Source organism: Manis javanica, chromosome 13 (assembly GCF_040802235.1).
Source record: "Manis javanica isolate MJ-LG chromosome 13, MJ_LKY, whole genome shotgun sequence".
Taxonomy (NCBI): Eukaryota; Metazoa; Chordata; class Mammalia; order Pholidota; family Manidae; genus Manis; species Manis javanica.
In genome coordinates, this window is record NC_133168.1 from 83,147,763 (window position 1) to 83,175,045 (window position 27,283).

The 27,283-nt window shown below is 48.7% G+C and overlaps 1 protein-coding gene across 1 annotated transcript; it reads right to left on the reverse strand.

Moving 5' to 3' along the window:
- Positions 1 to 4,362: 4,362 nt before the first annotated feature.
- HAUS8 (HAUS augmin like complex subunit 8) lies at positions 4,363 to 27,227 on the reverse strand. The gene is made up of 11 exons (XM_017640933.3): positions 27,015 to 27,227; positions 22,605 to 22,669; positions 19,634 to 19,701; positions 12,099 to 12,180; positions 10,018 to 10,110; positions 9,812 to 9,909; positions 9,165 to 9,230; positions 8,933 to 9,091; positions 7,512 to 7,653; positions 5,556 to 5,697; positions 4,363 to 4,778 (listed from the first exon to the last, which is right to left on the reverse strand). The coding sequence occupies exons 1-11, from the start codon at positions 27,041 to 27,043 to the stop codon at positions 4,580 to 4,582; spliced, it is 1,143 nt and encodes a 380-aa protein (XP_017496422.3). The 5' UTR covers positions 27,044 to 27,227; the 3' UTR covers positions 4,363 to 4,579.
- Positions 27,228 to 27,283: the final 56 nt, after the last annotated feature.

A 27,283-nucleotide genomic window follows, 5' to 3' on the forward strand; every position in this document is an offset into this window, starting at 1 on the left:
CAGCCTCTGGATGTTTCATCTCTATTCCAGAACCTGTGGTGACTTTTTTTTCCAAGTTGGAAATTTCTTTTAAAATACTCAAGGGACAAGAAGTTCCCGTGTGACAGTAAATTATATGTGGCTTCTACAGAGAGAGTCAAGTATGCATCGGGAAGCCACAAGCCAATGCGTGCAGTGCACTCGCCCTGCGCCAGCCTGACGGCCATGTGAGGAATCCTTTACATGAGACTCACACGTGATTCCACACAACTCTTCTCAAGCAGGTGTAATCATTCTGCGGAGGAACAGACTGCATAGGAGAGAGTATCACGTAAGCTTGAGGCCACCCTTCGGGCTGGGACTCAAGAGCACTGCTGCCCCAACTCTGGGCCAGGCTCAGGTACAATCACAGACCACAGCTGTACCCGTAGAGACTCACAAGGGACCCTTGCAAATGCTCTCTCCCTCCTGCCCCAGAACAGCCCGTGGGGTTGAAAGGGGCCAGCGGAGCTCCCATGCCCACTTCACAGACAGGGAAACTGAGGCAAGATGAGTCTGTAAATGGGTATGTCAAGCTAAAGCCCAGAGGGTCTTCTGGGGACAGCAAGACTCAGATGTGCTGGGACCACAGCTGCACCATGGGGGCTCTGCCACCCCACTCAGGACCCCCCACCCCCCAGCAGCCTTCGGCCTTAGAGCTGCAAATCCCAACCATTCCTTTCTCTGCATTTTTTCCGGAAAAGTCGAAGGTCTATTTTGGGGGCGTGAAAACTCTTGGTTTCCACAGTGTCAGGGTAAGGCTGCTGCCAACATCTGCCCTTGGTGTGGAATGAGCCAGTGGCCTTGGAGGTGCCTAGGCACTTGGGCAGGACCAGGCTGGTGGGAGCAAGCCTGACACCTGAAGCAGGCCCCTAAGCTGACCTGAGGAGAGCAGCCTGCCCCCACCTGGACCCCTGGCCCTGGGCCCCCCTCGCCTCACTATCTGAGTGACTCTAACAGACCATTTGGCTGGCAAAGACTGAAATAACTTAATCTAGCCCTTTACACAGAAAGTTTGCAAACTTCCGCTCCATGCCATTACACCGGATTCCTGTGCCCCCATGGCCTGGCTGGAGTGGGAGTCAGGGATGGTGGCTCCATCAGGTGTCACCCCGACTCCCCCACATATGCTCACATCCCAACCCCGGCCCCACCCCACTTAGATGGCCGGTGAATTAGGTGACCCCATCCTGCTTCTGCCACCCCAGCATGACAGAGGCTGTCCCCCATGGCCCCTTCAGGGTGACCCATCCTACCCCTGCCTCTCTGGTAACAAAGATGCCGTTGATGCTGGGATTCTTGTTTGTGGAGTAGAAGAATGAGCTTCACAAACACTCAAGGGAGGAGAGCCAGGGAGAGGCTTTCACTGAGGGATACAGTGAGAGGACAGAGCTCCTGGCTCAGGCCAGGAGGGGGCGGGAGAGCCCGTGGTGGTGCGTTGTCCAGGGGGTTTATAGGTGCTTGAGAGGCAAAGGGCTGGGGACACAGACCTGCCAGACAGCCTTCGGGGTTATTGACAAGAAATGTACTGCTCCGATTCCCTCCTAGGATAGCAGCTTCCAGGTCGAGAACATGGACCAAGACTGCCCGCTCTGCTCCCAAGGTGAGCTGAGTTATTGTCTGTTAAAGAGTATGGTAAGAAACTTACTTTTTAACTAACTGGGTTTTAAAATGCAATCCCTTTTTAGTACAGCTGTCAACATAATTAGAGCACCTACCAGAGTTCTGTGAATTGTCCTAGCAAATTATCAAACCTGGGGGTGGAGGCCGTGGCAATCCCTTGTGACCCTGGAGAGGAGGTCCCACTCCTGGTGACGAACTCCCCTACGAATCCAGGGGGGAACTGACTGGCCCTCCCCTGGAGAGGATTCAAATAAAACTCACTCTGCTTCACTACTGTGTCTCTGCCTTTCACTGCTGTTGCAGCAGGGACAAGAACTGAGGAGGAAAAAACCTCAACTTGGAACAACTCTGTCACATTTTGGTAATTCTCACAATATTTCAAACTTTTTCATTATCATATTTGTTATGGTCTTTATTAAGGTATATAGATTTGTTTTTTAGACAGAATGCTATTGTGCACTCACAGACTCCAGTGTAGGGTAAATGTAACTTTCATGTGCTGGGAAATCAAAAAATTCATTTGACTCATTTTATTGTGATACTCAATGTGGAAGCGAACCCACAGTATCTCCAAGGGTATGCGTGCATGGGGAAGTGCTGGGTCACATCTTCGGGACAAATCAAGGTCAGATGTCTGTCCACCTGGGCTTTGGCCACCAGCCTCAAAGCTGCCCGGGAGGAAGGAAGTAGCCCCTCCTAGGCCTCTGGTCACCAGGAAGTTCATCCACATGACACAGGGAGGGCAAACCACGAAATAACCGACAGTGGAAGGCATGGCGTAAGAGTTGCTGTATTTCGCGCATCGATACAGGACTTGCAGCTCACCATGGAGCCATCAGACAGCTGTCCCCATACACATGGGTTATTCCTGAGAAGCCAGCTGGGTGGACTGCTGTAGGGTCTGCTTCCCTTGAGAAAGGGGAACTGTCCAAATCCCCCTATAAATAATGCCAACCAGGGCAGCCTAGATAAAGTAACTGATGTGCTTGGGTATGCAAACCACATAGGGCTGGCTTTACGGTAACTGGGATATTCACCCTCTCAATATAACCATGACTTAGGTCATGTCAATAGTGTGGCGTAGGGGGGCCCTTTTGCATGTGAAATCTTTCATTCTAGCCAATAGCCTGACTGCTGCCAAATCAAGCAACAACCGCACAAGCTTGATGTATTTGCCTATCTTCCCCTCCAGGGTCTAACAGAAGTTAATGCAAACAGTAGATTAATGAACAGAGAGGAGGACGAGTTTCTTGAGCAGATAGAAAGCATTAGGTGCTTATTAAGAAATGAGATGAATAAAACAGCCCACGATGGGGTTGAAGCAGGGGTCTAGAAGGGTGGGTGGACCCAAGGGACCCCCCTTCTACTCCTTGAATATTCAAGAGCCCTGAACATGTCTGCTCGATTTACCCCAGTTTGGGGAAATTTAAGAAGCTGGCAGGCAGGGGTTATGAGAAGCCTGCCCTGGACTCGCCTGATCATCGGGCTGCTCAGGGAATGTAATGACCCCAAGAAAAGCACCAGGCTCCTGGGGCATCCCTTCTGTGGGCCCGGTGCTTTTCGCACACAAAGGGGGAGAGGGGGAACTGGTGGAAGAGAAGTTTCTGGGACTCTTTGACACAGGAACTCCATGGGAAGCCCTAATGAGGGCTTCAAATGGACTTGGGGAATATGGGAATATAAAGGTTGGCAGGATTACGGGGAAACGTGGATGGAAATCAGAATGTTCAAGGAGGCCTCAGTTGAAGAGTTTGTCTCCTTCACTTAGATATTTTACAGGAATGGCTATTACTAGGGAACACTTCCCCTACCTACAATTGTAAATCCAAAACCTAGTCCCAGTCAGGAGTGGAAAGGTTGATGGCATCAAATAGAACAGACATGTCTGAACAGGCTTTAGGCAAAGTGGATGTGGCTGTAGCCTAAACACACACTGGCGAAAGAGACCGTGTCTCGCTGGGGGCCGTTTCCTCTCCCCAGTGTCCTAAGTAAGACAGGGGGCATGGCAACAGGAAGCTGTGATCTGTCCACGGAGGCACACCACATGGGGAGGCAGTAAGACTGCCAGAGCCCACACAGTGTAGTCAGGGCTGGGGAGCTGGCTGCACAGATTCTCTGTGCCATCGGAGTCTGGTGGCATACGACCACAGCTTGTCCACACAGGTGCTGCCTGGTGGCCCTGAGGACACTGAACTGGATGGAGAGTTTGCGTTTCAGGCCCAAATCCTACCTTGCTGCCAGATAGGAAACATGTGACTGAGGGACATGATGCTGTCTTGAATGATAAGCACATCTGACCTTGAACAATACGGGTTTGAACTGCACGGGTCCACTCACACGCAGATATTTTTTTCAATAACTACATTGGAAACATTTTTGCATATCTGCACAATTTGAAAAAACATTTTCTTTTCTCTAGCTTACTTTGTGGTTGAAGAATACAGTACGTAATACATAGAACATACCAAGTATGTGTTAATCACCTGTTTAAGTTCTTGGTAAGGCTTCCAGTCATCCATAGGCTATTGGTAAAGCTTCCAAGAAGACAAGAGTTCTATGTGGATTTTGGAGTATGTGGGGGTCGGTACCCCTAGCCCCCATGTTGTTCAAGGGTCAACTGCATCCATAATGTTTCCGAGGTCCCGAAGCTTGGGACCAGCTGTTCGGAAGACCTTGAGACAGCGCACACCTTCTATTGCTCCCTTACATAGAAACCAGGGCTCAACTGCAAAAGTTTTATTTTTTAAGTATCAAGTGAGATTATCATACACAAATAGCTATGCTGCTAAACTGAGTGTCTAAAGTGCTTGAGTTTCCAGAATCTCACATACACGCACTATGGCACACAGGTGCCCTGAACAAGGACATAAGATGTGTCTTCTTCCATGGTTTGCAGGAAGCTCCTCTCTTGGGGTGGGGACACAGCCTGTATGTGGATTCATGGTGCATCTGGCTCACCGGTGCAGGAGGGAAGTTCGCCCCCAACCACTCCTGAAGCTTCCCTGGCAGCACCTTCTTGATTGAAATACCACTGGCTGGGTAATGTAGGGCCCTGGGCCTCTTCCCAGACCTCCTGGTTGATTAAGGCTGCCTCTTTACTTGCCTCAGCGGAGAGTTCCTGCACCTGGGCCAGGCACCTGCGGAAATGACAGGGTGATGAGGCCTTGCCCCCCTCTGTGCTGAGAGTGGGATGAAGCCAGAGCATTTTGCCTTTGCAGCTGCAACATGGGAGGGGGCTTCAGGCCAACCCTCCTGTGTGCTCACGGGAAAAGTATGGGTACTTAAGTTCTGTCTGAACAGAACTCAGACAAGGAGGCCTGCAAGAGTAGGACCAGGCAGTGGGGAGAGAAAAGATCCATTTGTTTAACAAGTATTCAGGGCCGCCATGTCAGAACCCAAACTAAGAATGGGTGACAGAGCCGGCAAGGGGGTAGCGTGCCAGCCCTCCCACAACATAAATGGCACTGGGGAAGTAAGTACTGACAGAGCAAGTCTGGCCCCATGAACCTATAACCCCTGCAATCTAGAGCCCCTTGGTGTGCCCTGATTTCACCCGAGGGCATGTACAGAAGGAAGCGCCAGAGTAGGTGGCAGCGTTTTCTTAGGAGCCCCTTTCAAATGTTTTAGGCACCTCAGGAAGTATATCTAGTATTGCAGAGAAGAAGAAAACAGGATTCCCTTGTTTGGGAGATGTGGAGGAAAGCCCCACATCTTTCCTGTGGATGGCAGAACTGGGTTGAAGGCACGTTGACCATTCCCTCTCCCGGCCTCCGTGGCCCCCTGCGGACGCCAGGACTATCTGCCCTCCGGAGCACAGCGCACTGCTCCAGCCAGGGAACCACCAGAGGCCCATCTCCACCTGCCAGCCATGTGGCGTGGGGGAGTATCTTTTTCTTAATTATTTTCCGAAATACCTTTGGAGTTCCAGATCCTTCTTTTGGGCCACTTCCTTGAGTTCCTCCAGCAGGTCAAGGGCTTTCCTGTTTTCTTCTGAGCTGCTGATCCCTAGTTCGCCCAGCAGATGGCGTGTGGTTGTCAATTCCCGCTGCAAATGGTCTGGAGGGAAAAGGGGTTGTCACCAGGGGTTTCAAGTATGGGACAAGCTGGCGGGGGGGACTAGATTTGTCTTGTTTCACTGGAATGTTATGCTGCAGTCATGAGCCCAAAGGCAGAAAGGGCCAGGAAGACATCTGTGCGCCAGTACTGCCTCTGTGCCCCTTTGCCTGAGATCACAGTGGGCCTGGGCCCAGAACAGACCTGGAATGACGCTCTGCTGTCCTCAACAGAAATGAATGCAAAAGGGAAAGAATGCCTGTGCTCCAAGCAACTTAAAAACAAGCCTGTGGCTCCCACTCCCTGATCCCGGAGTCTGGGCATGACCCACCGCAGCAGACAGCCACCTGCAACCACGCCTGTGTCCCCCCTGCTCTAAGGAAACCAGCGTCTCTCCACTTCAGGCACATGGAGCATCTACACATCTCTAGGTGTCACAGCTGTGCAGATAACATTTGGGGAGCCTTATAAGGGTTCTTACAAACACACACCCTGTGGACCCTTGGTGGGGTCTGAATTGTGTCATCCCAAAAAGAAATGGTCAGGTCCTAACCTCAGGCACCTGCGAAGGTGACCTTACTGTAAACGGGGGCTTCGCGGACGTGAGTTAGAACAAGGTTACAGGGTGCGGCCTAATCTAGTAACTGGGGTCCTCCTAAGAAGAGGGGAATTTGGACAGCAGAAGCACCCAGGGACAAGGCCTTATGAAGACAGAGGCAGAGACGGGAGCCATGCAGCCACATGCCAAGGGAGGCCAAGGACTGCAGGCGACACCAGAAGCCAGGAGAGAGGCATGGACAGATTCTCCCCTAGAGCCTCTAGGAGGGCCCAGTCCTGCAGACACCTTAGTCTTGGGCTCCAGGGCTCCTGAACTGGGAGGGAATACATTTTTGTTGTTTTAAGACCCCTGGTTTGTGGCCCTTTGTTACAGCGGTCCCAGGCCACTCACCACATCCAATCCCAACTCCTGCCAACTGCCTAAGGAACTGGTCTGAGGTGGGGGTCCAGGAGTTAGACGTGCAGCTGACTGCAACAATTACAAAGCTGGTAACCCAGACACAGATACTCGTTTGATGAGGCCCATTTCTCAAGATCCTATGTCATACGTGTACTGCCTCACATTGGAAAAGGCCCAATTTTATTACAAACTGTCTGTGTGAGAATACCAATACTGCAACACACTTTGTGATCTCAAACTGCATTTGTGGAAAGTTCTGGAGAGAAAGGCTACAAGACTTTAGGTGGAGCTCTCTTACTACAACAACCTCAAACAAAATATACTCAGACGGCTCTCCTTAGAAATAACCAAACTCAAGGGAAGCTGAGACTTGCTTTGAGAAGATGCTCGTTCTCAAGGAAAACTTAAGATTGAGCACTCTTCACAATTGCCAACTCCTTCAAGTGAAAGATCAGCTGGGGATCCTATTCAGGAAAGGGACCCCCACGGCTCTTGCTTAGAAGGCAGGACAGGGTGGAGGTCAGCAGCCCAATCAGTCTCCAGCCACCGAGGCACCTTTGAAGAGTCACCCAAAGCTGGGGCACTGCAGGCTGCTCCCCAGGAAGCCTTCCAGTGTTGGGAAATCACTGGTGGGAGTGGGGGGCAATGACTGAATCCCAGCCTAGTCCTCATGGACCCTGGACAAACTGCAGCCAGCCCCCTGCATCCTCTGCCATTCAATGGAGGATATGCCAACCCCTTCAGGCGCCTGTGACGGAACACAAAGGGATAGGGTGCTCAGCACACAGGAAGCACCAACCACACTCACCATTCATCCTGCACCCCCCCCGCCCCGCCTGGCAGACACCCCATTTCCTACCTAAGAACTGCTGCCCGTCTGCACCCAGGTGGACCGATCTCACAGGAAGTTCATGCCTCGTGGCGTCCAGGGCTGTTGCAAACGTCCTGTACTGCTCCTTAAAGCGTCCGGCCACGGCCACGCAGGGCAAGAGCATCTCGATCTGTAGGCAGCAGGAAAGAGGCCAGTAAGATACAATCCTGCAGCCTCTACCCAGGGAAGTTTCACAGCGCATAGAGTAAGCAGAGCCCTGTTCATCAAGGGTCTCCTTAGGGATCCTCCAGGAAGCTTCCAGGGTACAGTGAGCTTGCCCCTCACTCCTGGACACCGAGATGGCCCAGCTCATAACAAGGTGGCCCAGGCCTCCCCACCATGAACACACCTTCCAGCACCTTCCTGAGCTGGGCCCTCAATTGGCATCACAGTGGCCCTAGGAAGGCTAGACCCTCCTGCTTGGAAGCACTGAACTGAGACGCCTGGCCCCTGAGACACCATCTCCAGCAACCCACATCAGGGTCCTCATAGGGGTTTGTAAGATTCATTTGTTTACCTGTCTTTTCATTTCCTTCCACTGTTGAGTTCCATGAGGGGACCCAGTTCTCAACCCAGGGCCTGGCTTCAGCGCATGCCCACACGCACATACTGTGTATTACAGGGGGAACTGTGTCCCTGCAAATTCCTCTGTTCACGTCCCAACCCCCCAGCACCTCAGAAGGTGGCCTGAGAGGTAATGGAGTTAAGGTGGGGTCACTGGGGTGGGCCCTGATCCATGACTGGTGTCCTTATGAAATGGGGAAATTGGGAGACAGACACACCCAGAGAGGATGCCAAGCGAACAGACATGAGGGGACACGGCATCTACAAGCCAAGGAGAGAGGCCCGGGGCCCATCCTTCCCTCACAGCCCTCATGAGGCACCAACCCCGCCAACAGCTCCATCTCCGACTTCCAGCACTGGGAGAGCAAGTGTCCGCTGTCCAAGCCGCTCTGTCTGTGGCACTCTGACAGCAGCTCTCGGACGCACCGGGTGAGGGGCCCCACCCCCCAGGCAGCCCTCTCCAGGTCCTGGGGATTTTCTCCATTACCTTCCCCAGTGTGGACACCTGTCGGGGCACTGAGCCAACAGCCCCATGACAGTGCCTCCCACCAGCACCCTGGCCCCCCAGGAAGGCCCAGAGCGCCTCGGCTTCACTGGAACAGGGCCACGGGGCCTGACGAGTATGCACACGTGTGTTTTGAAGGGACAGATCCCTCTCGCTGGTTAGTACATGACATTACAGCCTCGTCTACTTATAAGCTGTCACACACCAACAGCCAAAAGTGGCAAAAGCCAACCAGAGTTAGAGCCAGGCAAGCAGAGACACCCACCGTGAGCACTTCAACCTGCCTGGCAGGATGGCCTCGCCAGCACCACGCGGCCGGGAGACCACGGTCACAACTGACCTGTGAGTCCAGGATGCCCTCCAGCTGCTGCGTCCTCCGACAGAGGAGAAGTCTGCGCTTCAGCTCGTAGGCCGTTCTCTGTAGTTTCTCCCTCTCTTTGCACATCATTAGTAAATCCCTTTCTGCCTTTTCTTCAAAAGAAGCCAGGCCCTTCTCCATCTGGGGAGTGGAAGACAGGAGCTCAGACCCGCGGGGGCTCCACCTCCAAACGCTGCGCACGAGCTGCTCTCACCTTCACGGTGAGCAGAGTCAGGAGCACCGTTTGGGATTCCATCATTTCCATCGATTCAGACAGATCCTTACAGAGAGAAAGAGATGCTTTGAGTTGCCAGTGAACTGGTGTCAATCCAGCTCTCTCCTCAGAAGGGGTAGAAACCTCATTTGTTCATGTGTACTTTATTTAACGATAATTCTCTATACTGTATTTCAACCCACTCTGATTTTTTGTTTAATCTTTTCAGGCACTCTGTGAGAAGGAAGAGGATGGTCTGCCCAGTGGCTGGGCAGTCAAGTGCCAGCTGGAGGGTGCACGCCTGCTCAGTGGCCGGACTCAGGTCTCCAGCCCCAGTGAGACCACAGCCTGGCTGTCCTTCCGCTGGAAGACAAGGCCTGGTACTCTCTCTACCATGGCATCAGCGAACAAGGCCCCAAATCCCATTTTTCACATAGTCCTTCATTTGTATCTACTGCTGCACGTGTACATGAGGAAACCTAAATTGTATGAATATTCCAAGAACACGTGTGGTCTCAAGTTTGTTCTGAAATGCAGGACTGGCTCATGCCCTTTTGGAGCCCCAGGGCCTTGCATGGCACCTGGCACTGAGCAGGAGCTTCATCAGATTTACCCGTCACTAGCAGTTACCTCTTCATCTCACTTACCAGGCTCCTTTTGCACGAGGCAGAAAATGACGATGACGACTCCGTTTTCTGTGACATCCTTTTATGTAATTGTGGAGGTTTTCTAATCATGCTTTTGTCTAATATCAAGAAAAGTATCTTTAAGGTGAGAAGGGCATCCTTTGGAAGCACGCTGAGATGCACCACAACCCCCAGGCAGGAAAAGAAGGCCAACAGGAATGGCTTACCACTGATGGCCGAGAGATCCAGATCAGGCGGGGCAGCACCATGCCCTTCCAGCAACGTGGACTGCAGGTCACCTTTGCCAACTCCACTACTATCTGTGGGCCCAGTGAGAACCCCCAGAGGTCAGTACAGTCTACAAGTACTCTCACATCAAAGCCAGGCGGCATGCGGCTTTTTTGTACCATACCAACTTGGCTTCCAAAAATTTAGCTTCCTCCAAGACAGCACTAGAGAAGGCTAAAAGGGCTTCTCAAATTTCCAGGTATCAATTCGAGTACATTAGAAAAGAGAAGCACCTTCAGAACTGAAAGATGCTGTGACTGGGACAGGAGAGTCTGACCCGGGCCATGTGCCTGTTCTCTCCTCTGCCCCTTCTCCCCTTTCTCCAGCAGCTTTTGGACTGTTCGTCTTCCCTGAGCCTCCCCTCATCTTTCAGTCTCTATTTAAAAATGTGATATTATGCATTGTAACATCTAAAGTGGGCATTGATATACTGCATGCTTCCATTAAGGGCTCCAGAGGATTGTAAAATTAACAGATGGTATGCAAAATAACTCTGTCATGTTAGGAACTCGACAGAAATCTATTTCATGAATAACTACACAGCTGAGAAAACAAATGCAAAAAGAGCAAACCCACGATAACCCACAATAACGTGTAGGGCACGGGACCGTTTGTGCTCAAATTCTTAAGAAGTTCTAGGTGGATAAACAAAAATCTATCAACAGTAGCTGCCTCCTGAGACGGGAGACGGTGACTCCATCTTTTATTGCTATTGCTTTTGCACTGGTTAAATGTTTTGCCATCTGCATGTATGGCATTTCCATTAAGAAAAGTCATTTTAAGGTGAGGAAGATACAGAAAAAAAATTATTTCCTATAATGCCACACAGCAGAATTCAAACAGTACCTCTAAATAATCATACATATGCTTAAATTACAGATTCTCAGCCTTGGCACAATTGACATTTGCAGCCTGATAGTTCTTTGTTGTGCAGCCATGCTGTGCACTGCGCAGTACTGACTTGCAGCGTCCCTGGCCTCCACGCACCAAATGCCAATAGCACCACCCCGAGTCATGACAACCAGAAATATCTCCAGAAATTACCAAGTCTGAGTCACCTCTAGGTGAGAAACCTGATGTGAAGATGTCACAGGCCAGTTTCTGACCCCTCTGGCCACAGATTTCCCAGCCTCACGTATGATCCTCAACCTGAGAAAAGACCAGCTCTGGCTCCACATGCCTGCCTCTCAGTCATGCCTGGGTCAAGGAGCAGCACACATTCTGACAAAAATTTAAACCACACTCAGCAAACTCGCTTGAAAGCCAAATCTGAACCCCTATGTTTGTAAATAAAGTTTTATTGGGACACAGACATGTTCCTTTGTGCATATATGGTCTGTGGCTGCCTTCACGTTGCAAACAGCGGAGGTAAGTCTTTGTGACAGACACTATCTGGTCTGTCCCTGGATGAACTGCCACTCTTGGGAGGACCCTTCCCAGATTTAAAGAATGAGTACACTGACTAGGACTCAACACCCAGTACAGCACTAGCAGCGGTCCAAGTGGCAGATCACGAGTGAGCTTCTGCCCTCCTGGTCAACATTTTCCATTTTTCTATAATGAATAATATATATACAATCAGAAACACTGAAAGCTTTTCCCATCACTTTGGTGACAGCTTCTAGCAGATATACGAGATCATTACAATGAAGATCCAACTCCAGGTGGTTGAGAGGCAGAGAGAGGAGGCCTCGTGCCAACGATGCCTGCTCTCAGATCTCCAGCCGGGAACCAGCACATGATCAAGGAACTGGTGCCGTAAGGGAGCACCGTGACGGCCACAGGGCTCTTCTCTCGTGCCACAAAGGCAGCACAGGAGCGCCCCCCGTCCCCCGCCATCCGCCTTCAGCCTACCATGTGCTCCAAATCCATCCTTATACTGAGGCTCTTTGCCTACCTCATTCTTCTGAATGAAAAGAGGCAGTTTTAACTTAGCATACTTGAAAACAAAATTCACCACCACACTCAACACTTCCCGAGCTTCAGAGCTGTTCTGCATCTTCCCTCCATCTTTACATACCTTTACTCTTCTGGAGCAGGCTGGCTTTCCTTCCAACTTCAGGCACCTTCTCACTGGTCTTTAACTCGTCTGTTGCAGGAAACTGTTAGGGAAACATGTGACATTCAGGAGATAAGACAGCCCCCTTCACAAGAAGGGGGCTCCTTTGTGGTCTATGTAGTTTGCAACTACTCTTACTTTGAGGGACAGGATAGACTTAAGGAGTTCTGACAGGGAATCGTGTCTATATAGGATGAACTCATTTTGCCAAAAAGGATACCCTTACATGCCTAGAACACAGGAAGTTACAAAAATGTTTGCTGTTGATTATCTCTGACATGGCAAATTACAGGTGACTGACTTTCTGTATACTTTTTAGTATCTGCAAATTTTATAGAGAGAACATATTACTTTCGTTGTCAGGAAATCAAAATTTTTGTACAGGTATTGGACTTCAAAACTTACAAAAAAAGCAAGCAACACACCGACCTAGCAAGCCATTACAATAACATAAAAGCAGAAAGAAAACCCTGTAAAGAGTGAGAATATTTCAGTGTACACACACCACTCCTATTCAACCTCCTACTGGAGATCTTAGAATAAGAGATAAAAGGTACCCAGTTGGAAAGCATGGAATAAAACTTTCTTCTTGCAGATATGGCTCACCACATAGAAAATTCCCAAACATTAAAAAATGCTACTAAAGATAATAAAGGTTAGCAAGACTGCAGGATAACAAGGTCAATATATATAAAGACTGTATTTCTAGCAATGAATAACTCTGGAAATTAGAATTAAAAGACCATACTATGTAAAAGTTCTCAGCAAAGAAAATAATTTTGTAACCGTGTGTGGTAACAATGGAGCTAACAAGACTTCCTGTATTGATCATTTTGCAATATATATAAATATTGAATCATTGTTGTAACCTGAAATGAATGTTATGTGTCAGTTTTATCTCAAGAAATAAGACTCATCAAAAAAAAAAAAAAGACAGTATCATGTATAACAGCACTAAAAAACATCAAATACTTAGGTGTAAACTTAAGAAAACACAGTAAGGTCAAGACATTGATGAAAGAAATCCAGGAAGACCAAATAAATGAAAACGTATATACCATGTTCCTGAATTGAAAGACTTTGTGGTGTTTTTAGGATGTTATTCTCCCTAAATTGATGCACTGATTCAATACTATCAAAAGCCCTGCAGAAGTGTAGGCAAAAAATGGCAAGCTAAATCTCAGACTTAATAATGCAAGGGCACAGAAACTAGAATAGCCAGTTTTGGAAAAGAACAGAGGAGGAAAATTAACACTACCTGAATTTCAAGACTTACTACAAAACTACAGTAATCTTGGCAGAGTTGAACAGGCCTAAAGATGGACACGTAGTAAGGAGACCATCTCCACAAAACAGCTGAAACTGAGAAGAGTGGATGAGGAGCTTGAGGAAAACACAAAGATACAAGACACGGAAATCAAAGCTGGAATCAGGAGGTTCACTGCCCACGGAGGGCGGACAAGTGACATAGTTTATTTTCTGAGCACCACTTACAAACACAAGCTCATAATGACGTCACTTCCGTTTCCGGTGATCTCACTTCTGGTGATATCACTCCCTGGTGCCCGGATCCGGAGATGTCACTTCCAGGGTGACATCACATCTGGCCCTCCACATCTCCCCCTTTTTACTTTATTAAAAATGAACGTGATAAAGGTAGTAGACGTAATAGAGATTACAGAAAGTCTTCCCTTAAATATCCCATTTTTCATATAGCCCTTCCCTTAAGTTCCCATAGTGAAAGAGAAAAGTGGGGTTATGTCACCACCTGGTTCTCAACCTGAGAACCAAGCCTGGGCAGTAACGCAGCCATGGGAGGAGGAGACTTTGCTCAGAAATGGTGAAGATGCAGGCCTCTGCAGAGTCGGCAGTGGGGGGAGGATCTGTGCCTCACCTGTCAGGCCCCAAGTTCTCTCCTGATGGCCCCCCTGCGACTGTGCCTGTCTTGGGCTGCTCCTCCCCTGAGGAATCTTACCCGTCTCTGGCTAGCCGGCTGCCTCCGGGGCCAATCAGGGCGATGTGAGGCATGCGGGTGAGAGAGAGGCAGTGGCAGTTTTCATCTCCTTGGATGCTTATGCCTCCATGGCCTCCGTGCCCAGTCCCTGTGCTTTAGGGATCCCTTGCCAGCCGGCACAGTCCCAGCTCAGGTAATATATTTTGAGGAACTCAGGCCAGTTTTTTTGATGTAAGATATTTTTTCCAAAACAGGGTAGTGAGGTTTTAGAAAAAGTTTGACTTGATAGCAGACCTGACCTCTCCCCCAGATAAGCACGGCTGCTGGCATCTAGTTCTTTATCAGTTAGGAATAATAAACTATAAATGACAAAAGACTCATAATTTACAGTGGTTAAAGATCGGAGGAGAATTTACTATAAGACAGTTGATACAGGATATTTGGAAATATCTGTAATATAAAATATTCAATAAAGTTTAGCATTATTCCTCTGACAGTGCTTTCCAAGTAATTATATATTAGATAAATAAGCCAAATGAGCCAAATATTTTCCCTAATGAGGAGAAAAATTCCTCTAATATGTTCCAGGGGCCCTCTGGAAAATATCAGAGTTAACTAGAGGTGGTAAAAGCCCCTTTTTGAATTTGATTTTGAGAAGCTGTCAGAAGAAAGTTGTTAAGGCACTTGCCTAAAAAGAATTATAGGTTATTATTAAGTAATACTTATTATTTAACCAGAATGACAATAAAAGGTTTAAACACAAATACAGAAGGTTACCCAGTTTTAACAACACTTAGCTTACAGTCCTTTTAATATTAAGATCTTATTTTCTTAAGCACTCAATAAACAGCTGTACTTAAGAAAAAAAGTTACCTTCTTTTACTCTCAATACAATGCCTTTCCATTCCTTCTATCTTCTCTTAGCAAAACACACATTCTTTAGCATACAGAAATGTTTTCCTTATTATATTAAGTAGTTTTAATTAGAACTTAGAACCATTAGGTACCTTAACCTTCAATGAACACTGAAAAATAGGCCATTGTAAACTGTACACCAGCATTCCTCAGATTGATACATTCATGAACATATTTTATCATTTCTGGAAATGTGCCTTACAGCACAATTTCTCACTGAGCATAAAATATGTCTATATAACTTAGCAAAACTCTAAGAACTTTGGTTACCACAAAAATTTTTAGGCTGTTTGCAGACAGACACAATGTTATACTCTAATATACTATTATTATTAAGATGTTCACTTGCTACACTTGTTTACTCATTCTTAGCAACCAGGCTAAATTACTTATAAAACTTGTACCAAATATTAGACAAACTCAAGCCTTTCTTTAAGCATCTTTTTGAAAAATTAAACAGATAATATCTGATAGAATCCGGACCTGAGTACCGCCATCGGAATAAGCCCACCCACCATCTCAGAGAGACCTCGGTGTCGTCTTCCCTAGGCTACAAGCATCCTCCAGAGGACACGTCAGTAAGCCACAAGCCCACCTTTCCCCTGATCCCTCCCTTCAAAGAGCCCGCCAAACCCCTGGCCATAAAAAATAAAAAGCCTCTTGACTGCTAGAGACCCTTTTCTTTCCTTTGTTCTGCCGGCCAGGACAGAGGGGGCCCTCTCAGGTTCAGCAGTAAACCTGCTTGGACTGTTGAGTTCGCACCCCCTCTCTTCTTTCAACATCAGCTTAAATGACTTTAAGTAAGCTTAGGCAGCTGATAACTATAAGGACATGTCCGTTTCAGTTAAATTAGCATTAATGCTTAATATTTTTTATTAGATTTTCTGAAAGTTTTAGAATGCCCAATTTTTACAAGTGCTTGTCTGTAAATTAACTTTTATTAATACCATCTGGAGGTAGAAAAAGACTTTTAATTTACACATTTAGACATACAAACATATAGATTGAGATGTAATGACTACAGTCAGCATAAAAGAATACATACACAGACAAAAATAGAAAGATTTTCTAGTTACCACTATTCAATTGCAAAGTGATGTAATTATGGATTGAGCTATTGTCTGTTTGCCAAAAAGTAAGTTAAAGATGGAATTCATTCTGCCTTCTACTATGTAGTTTATGGCTGGGCTTGCATGTCAAATTAACTGCCCAGTTTGCCAATTACTAGAGAGAATGAGGTAGACTTGCAAAGGGAGGGAGCAGGAGATCAGGTTATTTTAGGCTTTCCAAGGTCAGCGAGCACTGACTCGGAGTCCTAGGTGGGTCCACGTAGTCATTACACTCCCCCTCCCCCACCATGACCCGGATTCTTTCTGAAAGTATTGTTGTTTCTTGTGGGTTAGTTTCTGCTCATATTCAGGAGGCAAAGATTCATCACTCTCTGAGGCCGGGGATTTTACAAGCGCCTCATAGCCAGTCACCGCCTGCTTAAGTTGTTCAGCCACACCGTTCTCTCTTCCAAGAGGTTTATCCGGCAAACGGGAGGCTGGGAGGGAGGCGTCCAAACTTTCTTTCCCTAAATTCCACAGGGCAAATGTTTCCACGGGAAAGTCCCAAGGCCCATGAAGGGTGAAGTGCTGTTTAAACTGCAGCCCCACTTCTTGCCAAGTCTGCTTAAAAGCAAGAAATAACTGCCAGCTACGCACATTACTGCCCCGGGCATAAAGCATAGCTTTAAGCCCAAGTACAAAGAGCGACAGGTCTTTTGATCCAGACAGACCCATAGCTATAGCGTTAAAGGTACAAACAAAAATTTAAGGGTCTGTCAGTCCTTTGACCCTTGTTATCCCAAGTTTTACTCCTGATGCTAATACTCCCGTAATACCTCTAGGACTTCACCAAGTCCCTACCTTATAGACGCATGTCTATTCCCCAACGGGAGCCGCTCCTCACTGAAAGTGCCGGCCCTGCACATGAAACCTGACTCTTCTCAGGTCCCCTTCCCTCCGTACTCAGGTCCCTGTTCAGGCGCCAACTGTGGAGACCAGCTCCACAAACCAGCTGGACTTGAGTGGAGTGGATGAGGAGCTTGAGGAAAACACAGAGAAAGATACAAGAAAGACACAGAAATCAAAGCTGGGATCAGGAGGTTCACTGCCAACGGATGGTGGACAAGAGACGCAGTTTATTTTCTGAGTATCACTTACACACACAAGCTTATAATGATGTCACTTCCATTTCCGGTGATCTCACTTGAGATCACTCCCTGGTGACGTCTGGTGATGTCACTTCTGGAGTGACATCATATCTGGCCCTCCACAATGTAGGACAAGGAATAGATTAGAGTCCAGCAATGACGCATACTTATGTGGTCAATTCCTTCTCCACAGAGGTGATGAGACAATACAATGGGCAGAGGAAAGTCATTTTAACAAATGGTGTTGAAACAAAGGATATCCATACACTTAAAAATGAACTTCAATTCCATCATCACACTACATACAAACATTAATTCAAAATGGGTCACAGACCTAAACATACAACCTAAAACTATAATACTCAAAGAAGAAAACATGAGAGAAAATCTTTACAATCTTGGGTTAGGCAAAGATTTCTAAGATAAAACACCAGAAGCATAAGCCATAAAAGCAGAAATAGATAAATCTAACTTCATCAAAATAGAGAACTTCTACTCCTCACAAGACACATAAGAGAATGAAAAGACAAGCTATGCACTGGGAGAAAATACTGGCCAATCACCATGAAGGGTACACAGGTAGCCAGGATACAGAAAGAATTCTCAAAACTCAATAATGAGAAAACAAAACAACCCAATTAAAAGATGGGCAAAAGATTTCAATGGACACATCACCAAAGATATGGGAATGGTCAACACACACATTTAAAAAACGCTCAATATCATCAGCCGCTATGGAAATACAAATTAAAACCACAATGAGATACCACTTCAAACCCACTAGAATGGCTTCAGTGCCTAAAGGTACTAACCAGAACTCTCCTGTGTGGCTGACCAGAATTCAAAGAGGTGCAGCCACTTTGGAGAACAGCTGCACGGTGTCTTACAGAGTCATACTTATACTTGCAATTTCCCTCCTGGGAGAAATGAAAAGACGTCCACACAGAAGCCTGAGCAGGAATGTTCAAGGAGGTTCTGTTCATAACTGCCAAAAACAGCAAACAAACCAACTTCCCTGGAGAATGGCTGACCACACTGTGGTCCCTCCATACAGTGGAATATTCTTCAGCTGTCTGAAGGAACCAATACTAGCTGTGACAGACAATGACAGAGAAGGACCACCGATGTGCTCTTTATGTGAAAGAAAAAGCCAGGTGCAACAGGCAGCATTCTGAATGACACCTTTTAAATCAAAAAGGCAAAGTTACAGGGAAGGGGAACAGATCTGTCAGAGCACAGGGGGACCCTGGAGGTGACAAACTATTCTGTGTCTTGATTGTGGTGGATCCATGACTGGATGTATCTGTCTACACCTACCAAAATATATACGGAAGAGAATGACATTTACTCTTTGTAAATTATACCTTAATTTAAAAGATGGGGGAAAAAAAGAAAATGGGTAAGTTCTTAAATCTAAAATACTACAGCACACAGACGCATGGGGGTGCTATAACCAAATTTCCAGGGCAACATTAAAATTATGAAGTGTGGACTGTGCTACTTTATTGAAAATCACTTCCATTACTGTAAACCATAGACTCTGGGTGGTGGTGTGTCATACAGGTTCATGAGTTATAAATATGCACTATGCTGGCAGGGGGTGCTGATAAAAGGGGTGACTATGCATGTGTGGGCACAGGGGGCATATGGGAATTCTCTGTACCTTCTGCTCAATTTTGCTGAGGAAAAACTGCAAGCTAACCTAAAAATATAAGTCCACTTTAAAAGAGAGATCTCTCTCAGAAGTGTATCCATTTGGGCAAAGGTATCCTTTTTCTTTAAACTGTATCTTACGTCACCCTGTTAACCTGACATTCACCACCTGACCAGAGTAAAAGATAAGTAGCAGAAATTAATACTTAAGACTAACACAACCTTCACCACATTCTCAGTACACACACACTGCCACAAAATACAGAACTGGGTAATCTACTAATTGTGTTAATTAAACATCACACAAAACATGTTCTCATGTTGTTACGTGTTTTACGCCATCATTTTCAATGGTTTTGTTAACAGCAGACAGTTTGCTAGACTCTTTTCACAGTAATGGGTGAGCAGGCATGTCGTTTTTCTTTATCTTTCTCTAAACCCTGCAGGTGTTTTAAAAATGCCAACCACAGCTGGGGAGCATGTGCTGGCCACCCCACACAGCTGCTTCGGGCCAGAATCCAGAGGGGACTTCTTGGCTGGAGAGGCAGGAACAATTTAAGGTTTCAATAGAGATCATGACTTTGCAAAAGGGACTCTCAAAGCGAACAGCCTTTCAAAATGGAGACTCACGACTCAGATGAAGGGCAGGATGGCCTCAGGGGCACCTGGGCAAAGTCCCTAAAATGCTCCCTTCAGGACCAGGCTGTGCCCAGCTCCCAAGACTTCTCAGAATTCCAAGCTCATCTGAACTCCGCTCCCAAACCATTTCAAACATACCTGATGTGTCACCTTCTTAGTGGGTTTCTTCTCATACTGCAGGTATCGGGACGCGACCACTCTCCCACCTGTGGGGAACACACTTGTTTTTAACAAAACTACGACGGTAGGATGTGAGGACCCACCGTGTACCCAGGACCCCTGCACTAGCCCTCGGCCATCAGCCCTCTCTGCTCAACAGGAGGAAGGGGAGCTGTCCATCATCCTCGAGCAGGGATGGGATACCTACTGTATGCACGAACATTCATGGGACACCTATGACATACAAGTCCTTGGGCTAGGGGGGAACCACAGAGATCCCGAGGAACTCTGATCAAGGAAGGGCAAGGAATGTGCTCCCAAAGGCCAAAGCAGGAAGTTGACTAGGGTGGGACGGGGAAAGGAAGAAAGACCTGCCACAGAATGCCGCTGAGTCTGCCTCCCTCCCCAGTTCACTCCCTGTGGTTGGGATCCCAGCCACCCCTTCCCCAACATGGGCCTGCCTCTCACATCCTCTCAGCCCCTCCCCTACCTCAGGACTGCTCCAGAGCCACGCTCTGCACTAAGGCCCTTCGAAGACCTAGCTGCATCCCCTGGTGAGAGCCCAGCCCCAGGCCCCCCTCCATGACTGCCAGGGGCACTGACGATAGACGATGGAGGCACCCCACCTGCCCTCCCAGCCGCCAGGGACACTCACTGCTGCCCGCAGTCACCCAGTCCCCTATCTGTTCCCCACCCCTCTCCTGGACCTTCCCTCACACGCTATCCCCTCCCACCTCCCACCTCCCACCCCGGTGGGGCCCCTCCCTCCAGTCAGCTGGTAGCCCATCTCCTGCTTCACTGGGAAGACAGAGGCCGCTCCAGGACACCCTCTATTCTCAGCATCCAAGCTGCCTCTCAGCCTCAGGGCCCTACCACAGCCCCAGCACCCACAGGGACCTCTGCACCTCAGGGTAAGGCGACACACCCCCCTGCTCTGGGTCCAGAGCCAAGCATTCACCACATAACGAAACAGCCTTAGCAATCTCACCCCCACGCTCCCCCAGTTCTTCCCTCCAAGGACCACCCTGTTAATTGTACCCCACCCACCCCTCTGGCTCATCACCCTTCCCTGCGCCCCTGGACAATGGCGACTCCTCACTCTCTGTCTTGAATCCTATCCCCAACCCAGTCCGGCTCACGATGGCCACTGCACCAAATGAACACCTGCAGCAAGCCCCGCTGGCCGTCCTGTCCTCGGGGCCAGCAGCGGCACCGGGCACACTCTTCCTTGAAACATCCTGCTCTCCAAGCCAGCTGCCCCTCTGGCAGCTGAGACCCGGCCATTCTGCAGGCCTATTAGCTGGTGCAGCCTGAGCACCTCCAGGCACTTCGGGTCCCACACGACCCGCGGGTCATCCCCCGTCTCCCTCACTCACTCTGCTCCCACCACCGCGACCCCCCTCTGCTGTACAGCTCTGCTCAGCCCAGCACCTCCCTCGGACCCAGAGGCTAACCCCCGTCCCGCTGTTTTTGTCCACAGCATCCACCATTGTCCAACACAACCTGTATTCCTTTACTTCTCCATCTGATGCACCACCTGTGTGCCATTTTGATTTAACTGTTACTTAAGCTGTTAAACAGTAGATATTACTTTTTTATTCAGTATATATTTCAGCTTAAAGTTATGTTATTACGTGTGGATATACATGTAGATTTGGTGTTTTCCAAAAAAAAGACCCAAGGCTCCCCAAGGAGGGGAAATACTGTGTTTTACTCGCTGCCACCTTCCACCACTGCGCAGGGAGCAGGTGCTCAGCCATACATCAGCTGCATGATTTCACACTTCTAGGTGCCTCTAAAGCTCAGGGGGCTCCCGTTTGACTGACAAGACCCAGGAAGAGTGACATAGTCCATGTCACAGGGCTTGACAGTTTGGTTGGGTGAGAGAGACTGTGATTTAACCATACTGTCCTACCAGGACTTGCGTCTTCTGTTGGGGATTGTGGCTGCATGTCCCAGCCACAATCCTGAGAGGGCAGGCGGGGCACCCAGTGTTAAAGGGGAGCCTGCAGCTGGACACAGAGCCAGTGATCACTCCAGGCATGGGCTCAGATGATCAGGGGGTGCCTAGAGCCCGGGGGAAAGAAGGGTCGGCTGCTGGACATCCCGTGAAGGACAGGGACGAAGGGCACCCCAATTACACGCAGGGGAGACAGTCCTGCCTTGGCTCTTTTTAACACTGTCAGCCAAAGGGCTTTGCTTATCTAGGTAGAATCTGAGGTTCCAGGTTCCTTGCACAGTCAAACAGCAGACTCAGCTTTCTGGAAAATCAGAAAGCACCTGTTTGTTGGAAATGGTGGTGGAATTTCCATGGAAACAATATTATAATGAAGGGTATAATTTGTGTTCAAGAACTAGATCATGTGTAAATGTGACAGATGTTATAGATAAACCCCCAGCAATGCTATAACATATAAAACCCCAGTCTTTGGAAGTCTTTCTGCTGTAGGTTCTGACATGCATGCTGACCCCAACACACTTCAAGAAAATACTTCACTGTGTCCAAGGCTTGAGCTCCAATGAGATTCAAGTCTACTGCCCACATCAGGCATGACCAAGAGTCAAGGAGGGCTGTTAACAGTGATCTCAGGCCCACAGTGCATATCAGACACGTGGGCACCCCTACACGTAAAGGGAGGAAAATGAGACTCTGATGTTCAGTAATGAGCTCAGGAGATGCTCTCCTCACCCTCAGCTTCTGAGTGGCAAGTCCAGGGCACAACTGGCAACCCTCATGATGGAAGGGCCCATGGCCCTGGATGACTCACCCCGCTGCTGGCTGCAGGGCTGCAGGACCAGACTGGGAATCCCCCAGGGTGTGACCGACCAGAAGGAAGACAAGCCCTGTCTCCCCTTCTCCGGCCTGGGTTTCCATTCCACCAAGCACTTACTGGTGGGAAAAAATCACTTTTTGTTTCACTCGATCAAGGTAGATTCCGATTTTGCTCACCTTGTATTCTTCTTTCTTTAGGTTTAGCGCCAGAAGGAGCACCAGGACCCCCTGAGGAAGGCTTCCTAAGGAACAGAAATGGTTGGGTAAGAAGCTGAGGGAAGCCAGCAAGGGTCGTCCCAGCACCCCACCGCTCACACCGATCTCTATGAGGTGGCGATTTCTTAGATGAGATTTCTCAGATCAACTTGACAGGAAAAAGGACGCAGAGCCCCAGTCCTGGTCACCTGGGGCAACATAGCACAGCCCAACACCTGAGCTTAGAAGGACACAGAGCAAGCAGAGTGAGCGTTTTTGCCAAGCACTGAAGAATTCAGGTTAATTCATCGGACCTGTGTGCCCACTGTGTGCCACTGGGGACTCTCAATGAACAAGAGACAGAGCTCCTTCCCAGGGAAGGTAGGGCATCATTTTCTTGTCAGGCCTGCATGGAGAGTGTCCCAGACAAAGAAGGGAAGAGCAGGAGGGGGGAGCGACAAAGCACCTCCTGCTCAAGTACACGGGGAGCACTCTGAGAAAGGGGTCAGCAAGGCCAGGGGCATGGGGCAGAGAAGAAAACAGAAAGAGAACAGACGAGCCCTGCAGCTTAGCTGGAGAAGACGGACCAGGGCACAGAATCAGAAGGACGGGATACCAGGCTAGGCTGGCAGGGTTCTGAATTCCCACCTTAATGGCTTGGACCTGTTCCTATAGCCCCGAGTTTGGTAACTTTTCTCTATAAAAGGGCAGAGTAAAAATCCCCAGGTTGGTGGGCCATATGCTCAAAGTAGCATCTTGCCATTGTAGCATGAAGCTGCCATGGACCATATAGAAAGCAGTGGTATTATGTTGCAATACAACTTTATTTACCCACCATGACATGTCCATTTCATACAATTTTCACATGTCACAAAATACGGCTGACACTTGATGGATGCAGGGGTTCAGGACACTGAACCCCCCATGAATCCAAAATCCATGTATAACTTGTGACTCTCCCAAATGTAACCACTAATAGCCTAGTATTGACTGGAAGCCTCACTGATAACATAAACATTCAATTAACACGTGCTTTGAACGTTCTGTGTCATATACTGTATTTACAGTAAACTAGAGAAAATTTTCAAATACTCACAGGTCTCCAAAAAAATTTTCCAATATTTTTATTGAAAAAAAATCACATATAAGTGGACCCACAGAGTTCAAACTGTGTTGTCCAAGAGTCAACCATTTTCTTCTTTTGATTGTAACAACCACTTAAAAACATAGAAACCACTCTCAGATCGCCCACTGTACAAAAGGGCGGGGGGTGCTCTAGCTTTCATTTTCAGGCCCTCGTGTGCGGAGCCCTGCTACAGGCAGCAGGAGAGGGTCACTGTTAAAGCCGTGTTTCATGAAGACCACTGGCAGCTGGGAGTAGACAGGCCCTCAGGTTCTAGATGGACAGGGACCAAGTCGGCTCCTCACCATTCCCCAGTGCCTATGTATTCATCTGCTTGAGCTGCCAGGACAAAACACGAGGCTGGTGGCTTAAACAACAGATTTTTACTTCTCACAGTTCTGGGGGCTGGAAGTCCAAGATCAAGGTGTGGGCAAGGTAGGTAGCTGCCTTCACATTAGGGGTTCATGTCACCTCTTGTGAGCACAAGGTGGGGCAGGAAAAGCCTTCTGGAGTCACTTATAAGGACATCAGTCCAACTGGATCAGCACCCACCTTTATGACCTTGCTTACCCTTAATTCCTTCCATAGAGACCCCATCTCCAAATACAGCCACAGAGGTTTAGGGCTTCAACATATGAATGTGGGGATGGGTGGGGGAGACACACAAATACTCAGTCCATAACACCCACAACCTGGCAGATTAGGAGGCACCTGATAAATACCTGTCAGACAAAATAATTCAGAGGTGTTCACTGGAGGGCAATTCTGACCCCTGGAGACATTTGGCAACGTCTGAAGATGTGTGATTGTCAGAATAGAGGAGGTGGTATTGGTATAGTGGGTGGGAGCCAGGGATGCTGTGCAACACCCTATAGCACACAGGATGGCTGCAGAATGTCAGCACTGTCAGGACTGAGAGCCCCCAGCATGGGGAATGGGTGATCAAGAGCATGGGACTAAACAGAGAGAATTCCGAAAGCTGCTACAAAATGATTGGGCGCATCAAGAAATAATGAACCCTGACCATTATTCAGGCCTAAAAAGGACTCAAGTATTGACATTCACTATGATGGCTGACTCTTGAAAACATTACCCTGAGTGGATGAGGCCGAACACATTAAGGCCACATGCTGCATGATCCCATTTATATGAAAAGCCCAGAACAGGCAAATCTATAGAGACAGAAAGCAGGTTGTGGTGCAGAAAAGAACAGGGAGTGACTGCTAATGGACACCAAGTTTCCTCCTGGGCAGATGAAAGTGCTCTAGAATGAGGTACAGGTGGTGGCTGTACAACACTGTGAATGTCTTCATGCCACTGAATCTCTCACTTCAAAATGGTTAATTTGATGTTATATGCACTTCAGCTGAATTTAGAAAAATAAAGAATGAAGCCTGATGTAGTAGGAGAGAGGCGCCATGAGGTGGGAATCGCTGACTAAGCAGCTGGTAGGTGCCCAAGAGTCAGGGGTGCTGCCTAGGTGTCCGGTCTGGGAGAGCACAATGCCATAGACAGAGACCAGCCACGCAGGAGAAGCAGGATGAGGGGCCAGGCAGGGACCTGAGAGCTGTAACCTCTGCTGACAACAGGCTCTAGCAGTGGCGGCTGCTTTCCTGCGGTCACTGCAGCCACCTCCTGGTTATCAGGCTCCAAGGAACCCAAGGTGAGACCCGGGCAGTGTTGGGGGGCAGCTCCAGCCCAGTCAGGAGTGGCAACTAACAAATGCTTGCTGGGCCCCATGCAATCCTCTCAACCCTACAAATACCTAATCGTTGACTTGCTTTGTCCTCATTTTCCAGACCAGAAGGCTTAAATAGGTCACCCTTGGCGAGTTTCAGAGGAGGAAAAGGGCAGAGCAAGGATCTACCTAATGGTCTACACCTGTGTTGTGTTAACTACACCCGTGCCAGTCTCAGGCACCTCCCCCACCAACCTCGGATAGGCTAATGTCAATCTCACACTTAAGGCAAGGGACCATGTAAAAAAGACAAGTGATTTCAGTTGGTCTGTTAAATTTTAATTTGCTCTGAGACAATAAACATCAGCCGACTAAGCAAATAAAACAATCACAGCCCTGGAATCTCATCTCTGTTCTTGTTCTTGTTGTGTGACCCTTGGCAAATGACCTTCCCTCCTGTCTTGCCAATGGGTTTCAGCCCTGGGCAAGTTCGTTATGGATTTAATATGACCAAAGAAATTGACAGCAAAACGTTCTTGGGGTGAAAGGGTTATACCCTTTATTTCCAGGTGGCAGGTCAGTCACTAGAATCCCATCCACTCAGAATGAGTCTTTATGCAGCCAGCCGGTCTCTTCCTCTGGGACCCTCTATCTGCACAGCCATCCTCTGGGCCTCTGTCCTCTGCTCTCCTGCAGCCCTGTCACCATGTCTCGCCCAGAGCACTGGGCGGAGCTCTTTTTATACAGTCAACAGCCATGTATTGCCCACAGGTGTGCAGTGAGCTAGTCAACCACGGCCAGGTGAGAATCCTGGCCACAGGAACTCTCATTTTATTCACACCTCCCTGAGCCTCTATCCTCTCATTTGTAAATGGGAGGCATAGGAAAAGCGAGTGGGAAGACTAAAGGAGATACTTTAGGGGCCCAACCCTTGTCCACTACAAAATGGCCATAGTAATAGCGACAGATTAACATTGAGGGGCCGAGCACTGTAGGTTGAGCAGTGGTATCAGAGTGGATAAAATGAGAGTGGCAGCACCCAGGACAGAGGCCCCGAGGACAGCTGTGCAGGACGGCTGTGCGGATAGAGGGGCCCAGAGGCAGAGACCGGCTTACTGCATGCCAACTCGTTCTGAGTGAACAGGATTTTTGGGACTGACCTGCCACCTGGAAATAAAGTTGGGTATAACCCTTTCACCCCAGGAACATTTTGCCATCAGTTTCTTTGGTCACACTGAATCCATAGCGAACTTGCCCGGGGCTGAAACCCATTGGCAAGACAGTCGTCAACAGCACTTCGCAGGGGAAGAAACCAAGGCACACATAAGTTATGCCACTTAACCATAAATCACCCAAGATCGAAGCAGCGGACGGGGGACTCGAACTCTTTCGGTCGGGTGCTGAGCCCACGTTCCTGAACATGCGCAGAGGCCTCCTCCCGCCTTCCACAGCTGCGCATCCTCGGGGGTAAGAACTGGACTCACCCTAGGATACCCGCACCCAACTCTGCTCCTTCCCTGGCCCAGCCCTCGGCCATAGTAAGTCGTCCCGCCAGCACCCACAAATCCGGACCCATAGCGCTTCAACTCACCCAGCACCGCGCCCCGTGGAATCCGCCATTTTCCCGCCTTCAACTCAAAGGCCCACTTCTCAGGTCCGGGTCCCACCCCCTCGCCCCGGGCCGGGCTATATTGCTGCGCCTCGGGAGGTGTGGCTGCCGGCCTCGGTGTGTCTGGATGAGGGCGAAACGGGCAACTCCTGAGTGCGCGCCTCTCTGTCCTCCCCTCACACTTGGTTTCGCCCTCCAGCGGCAGGCGGAGGGGCCGGGACCGGGTGGGCGGGGATTCCTGGCGCTCCGCC

Bases quoted from the DNA above. Each gene is read 5' to 3' on its own strand.
- HAUS8 (XM_017640933.3), bottom strand. From the start codon at position 27,043: ATGGCGGATTCCACGGGGCGCGGTGCTGG. The intron at 22,670-27,014 runs GTGAGTTGAAGC...TCTGTTCCTTAG, and splicing joins TCCACGGGGCGCGGTGCTGG to GAAGCCTTCCTCAGGGGGTC. The intron at 4,779-5,555 runs GTATTTCGGAAA...TCATTTCCGCAG, and splicing joins AAGGATCTGGAACTCCAAAG to GTGCCTGGCCCAGGTGCAGG.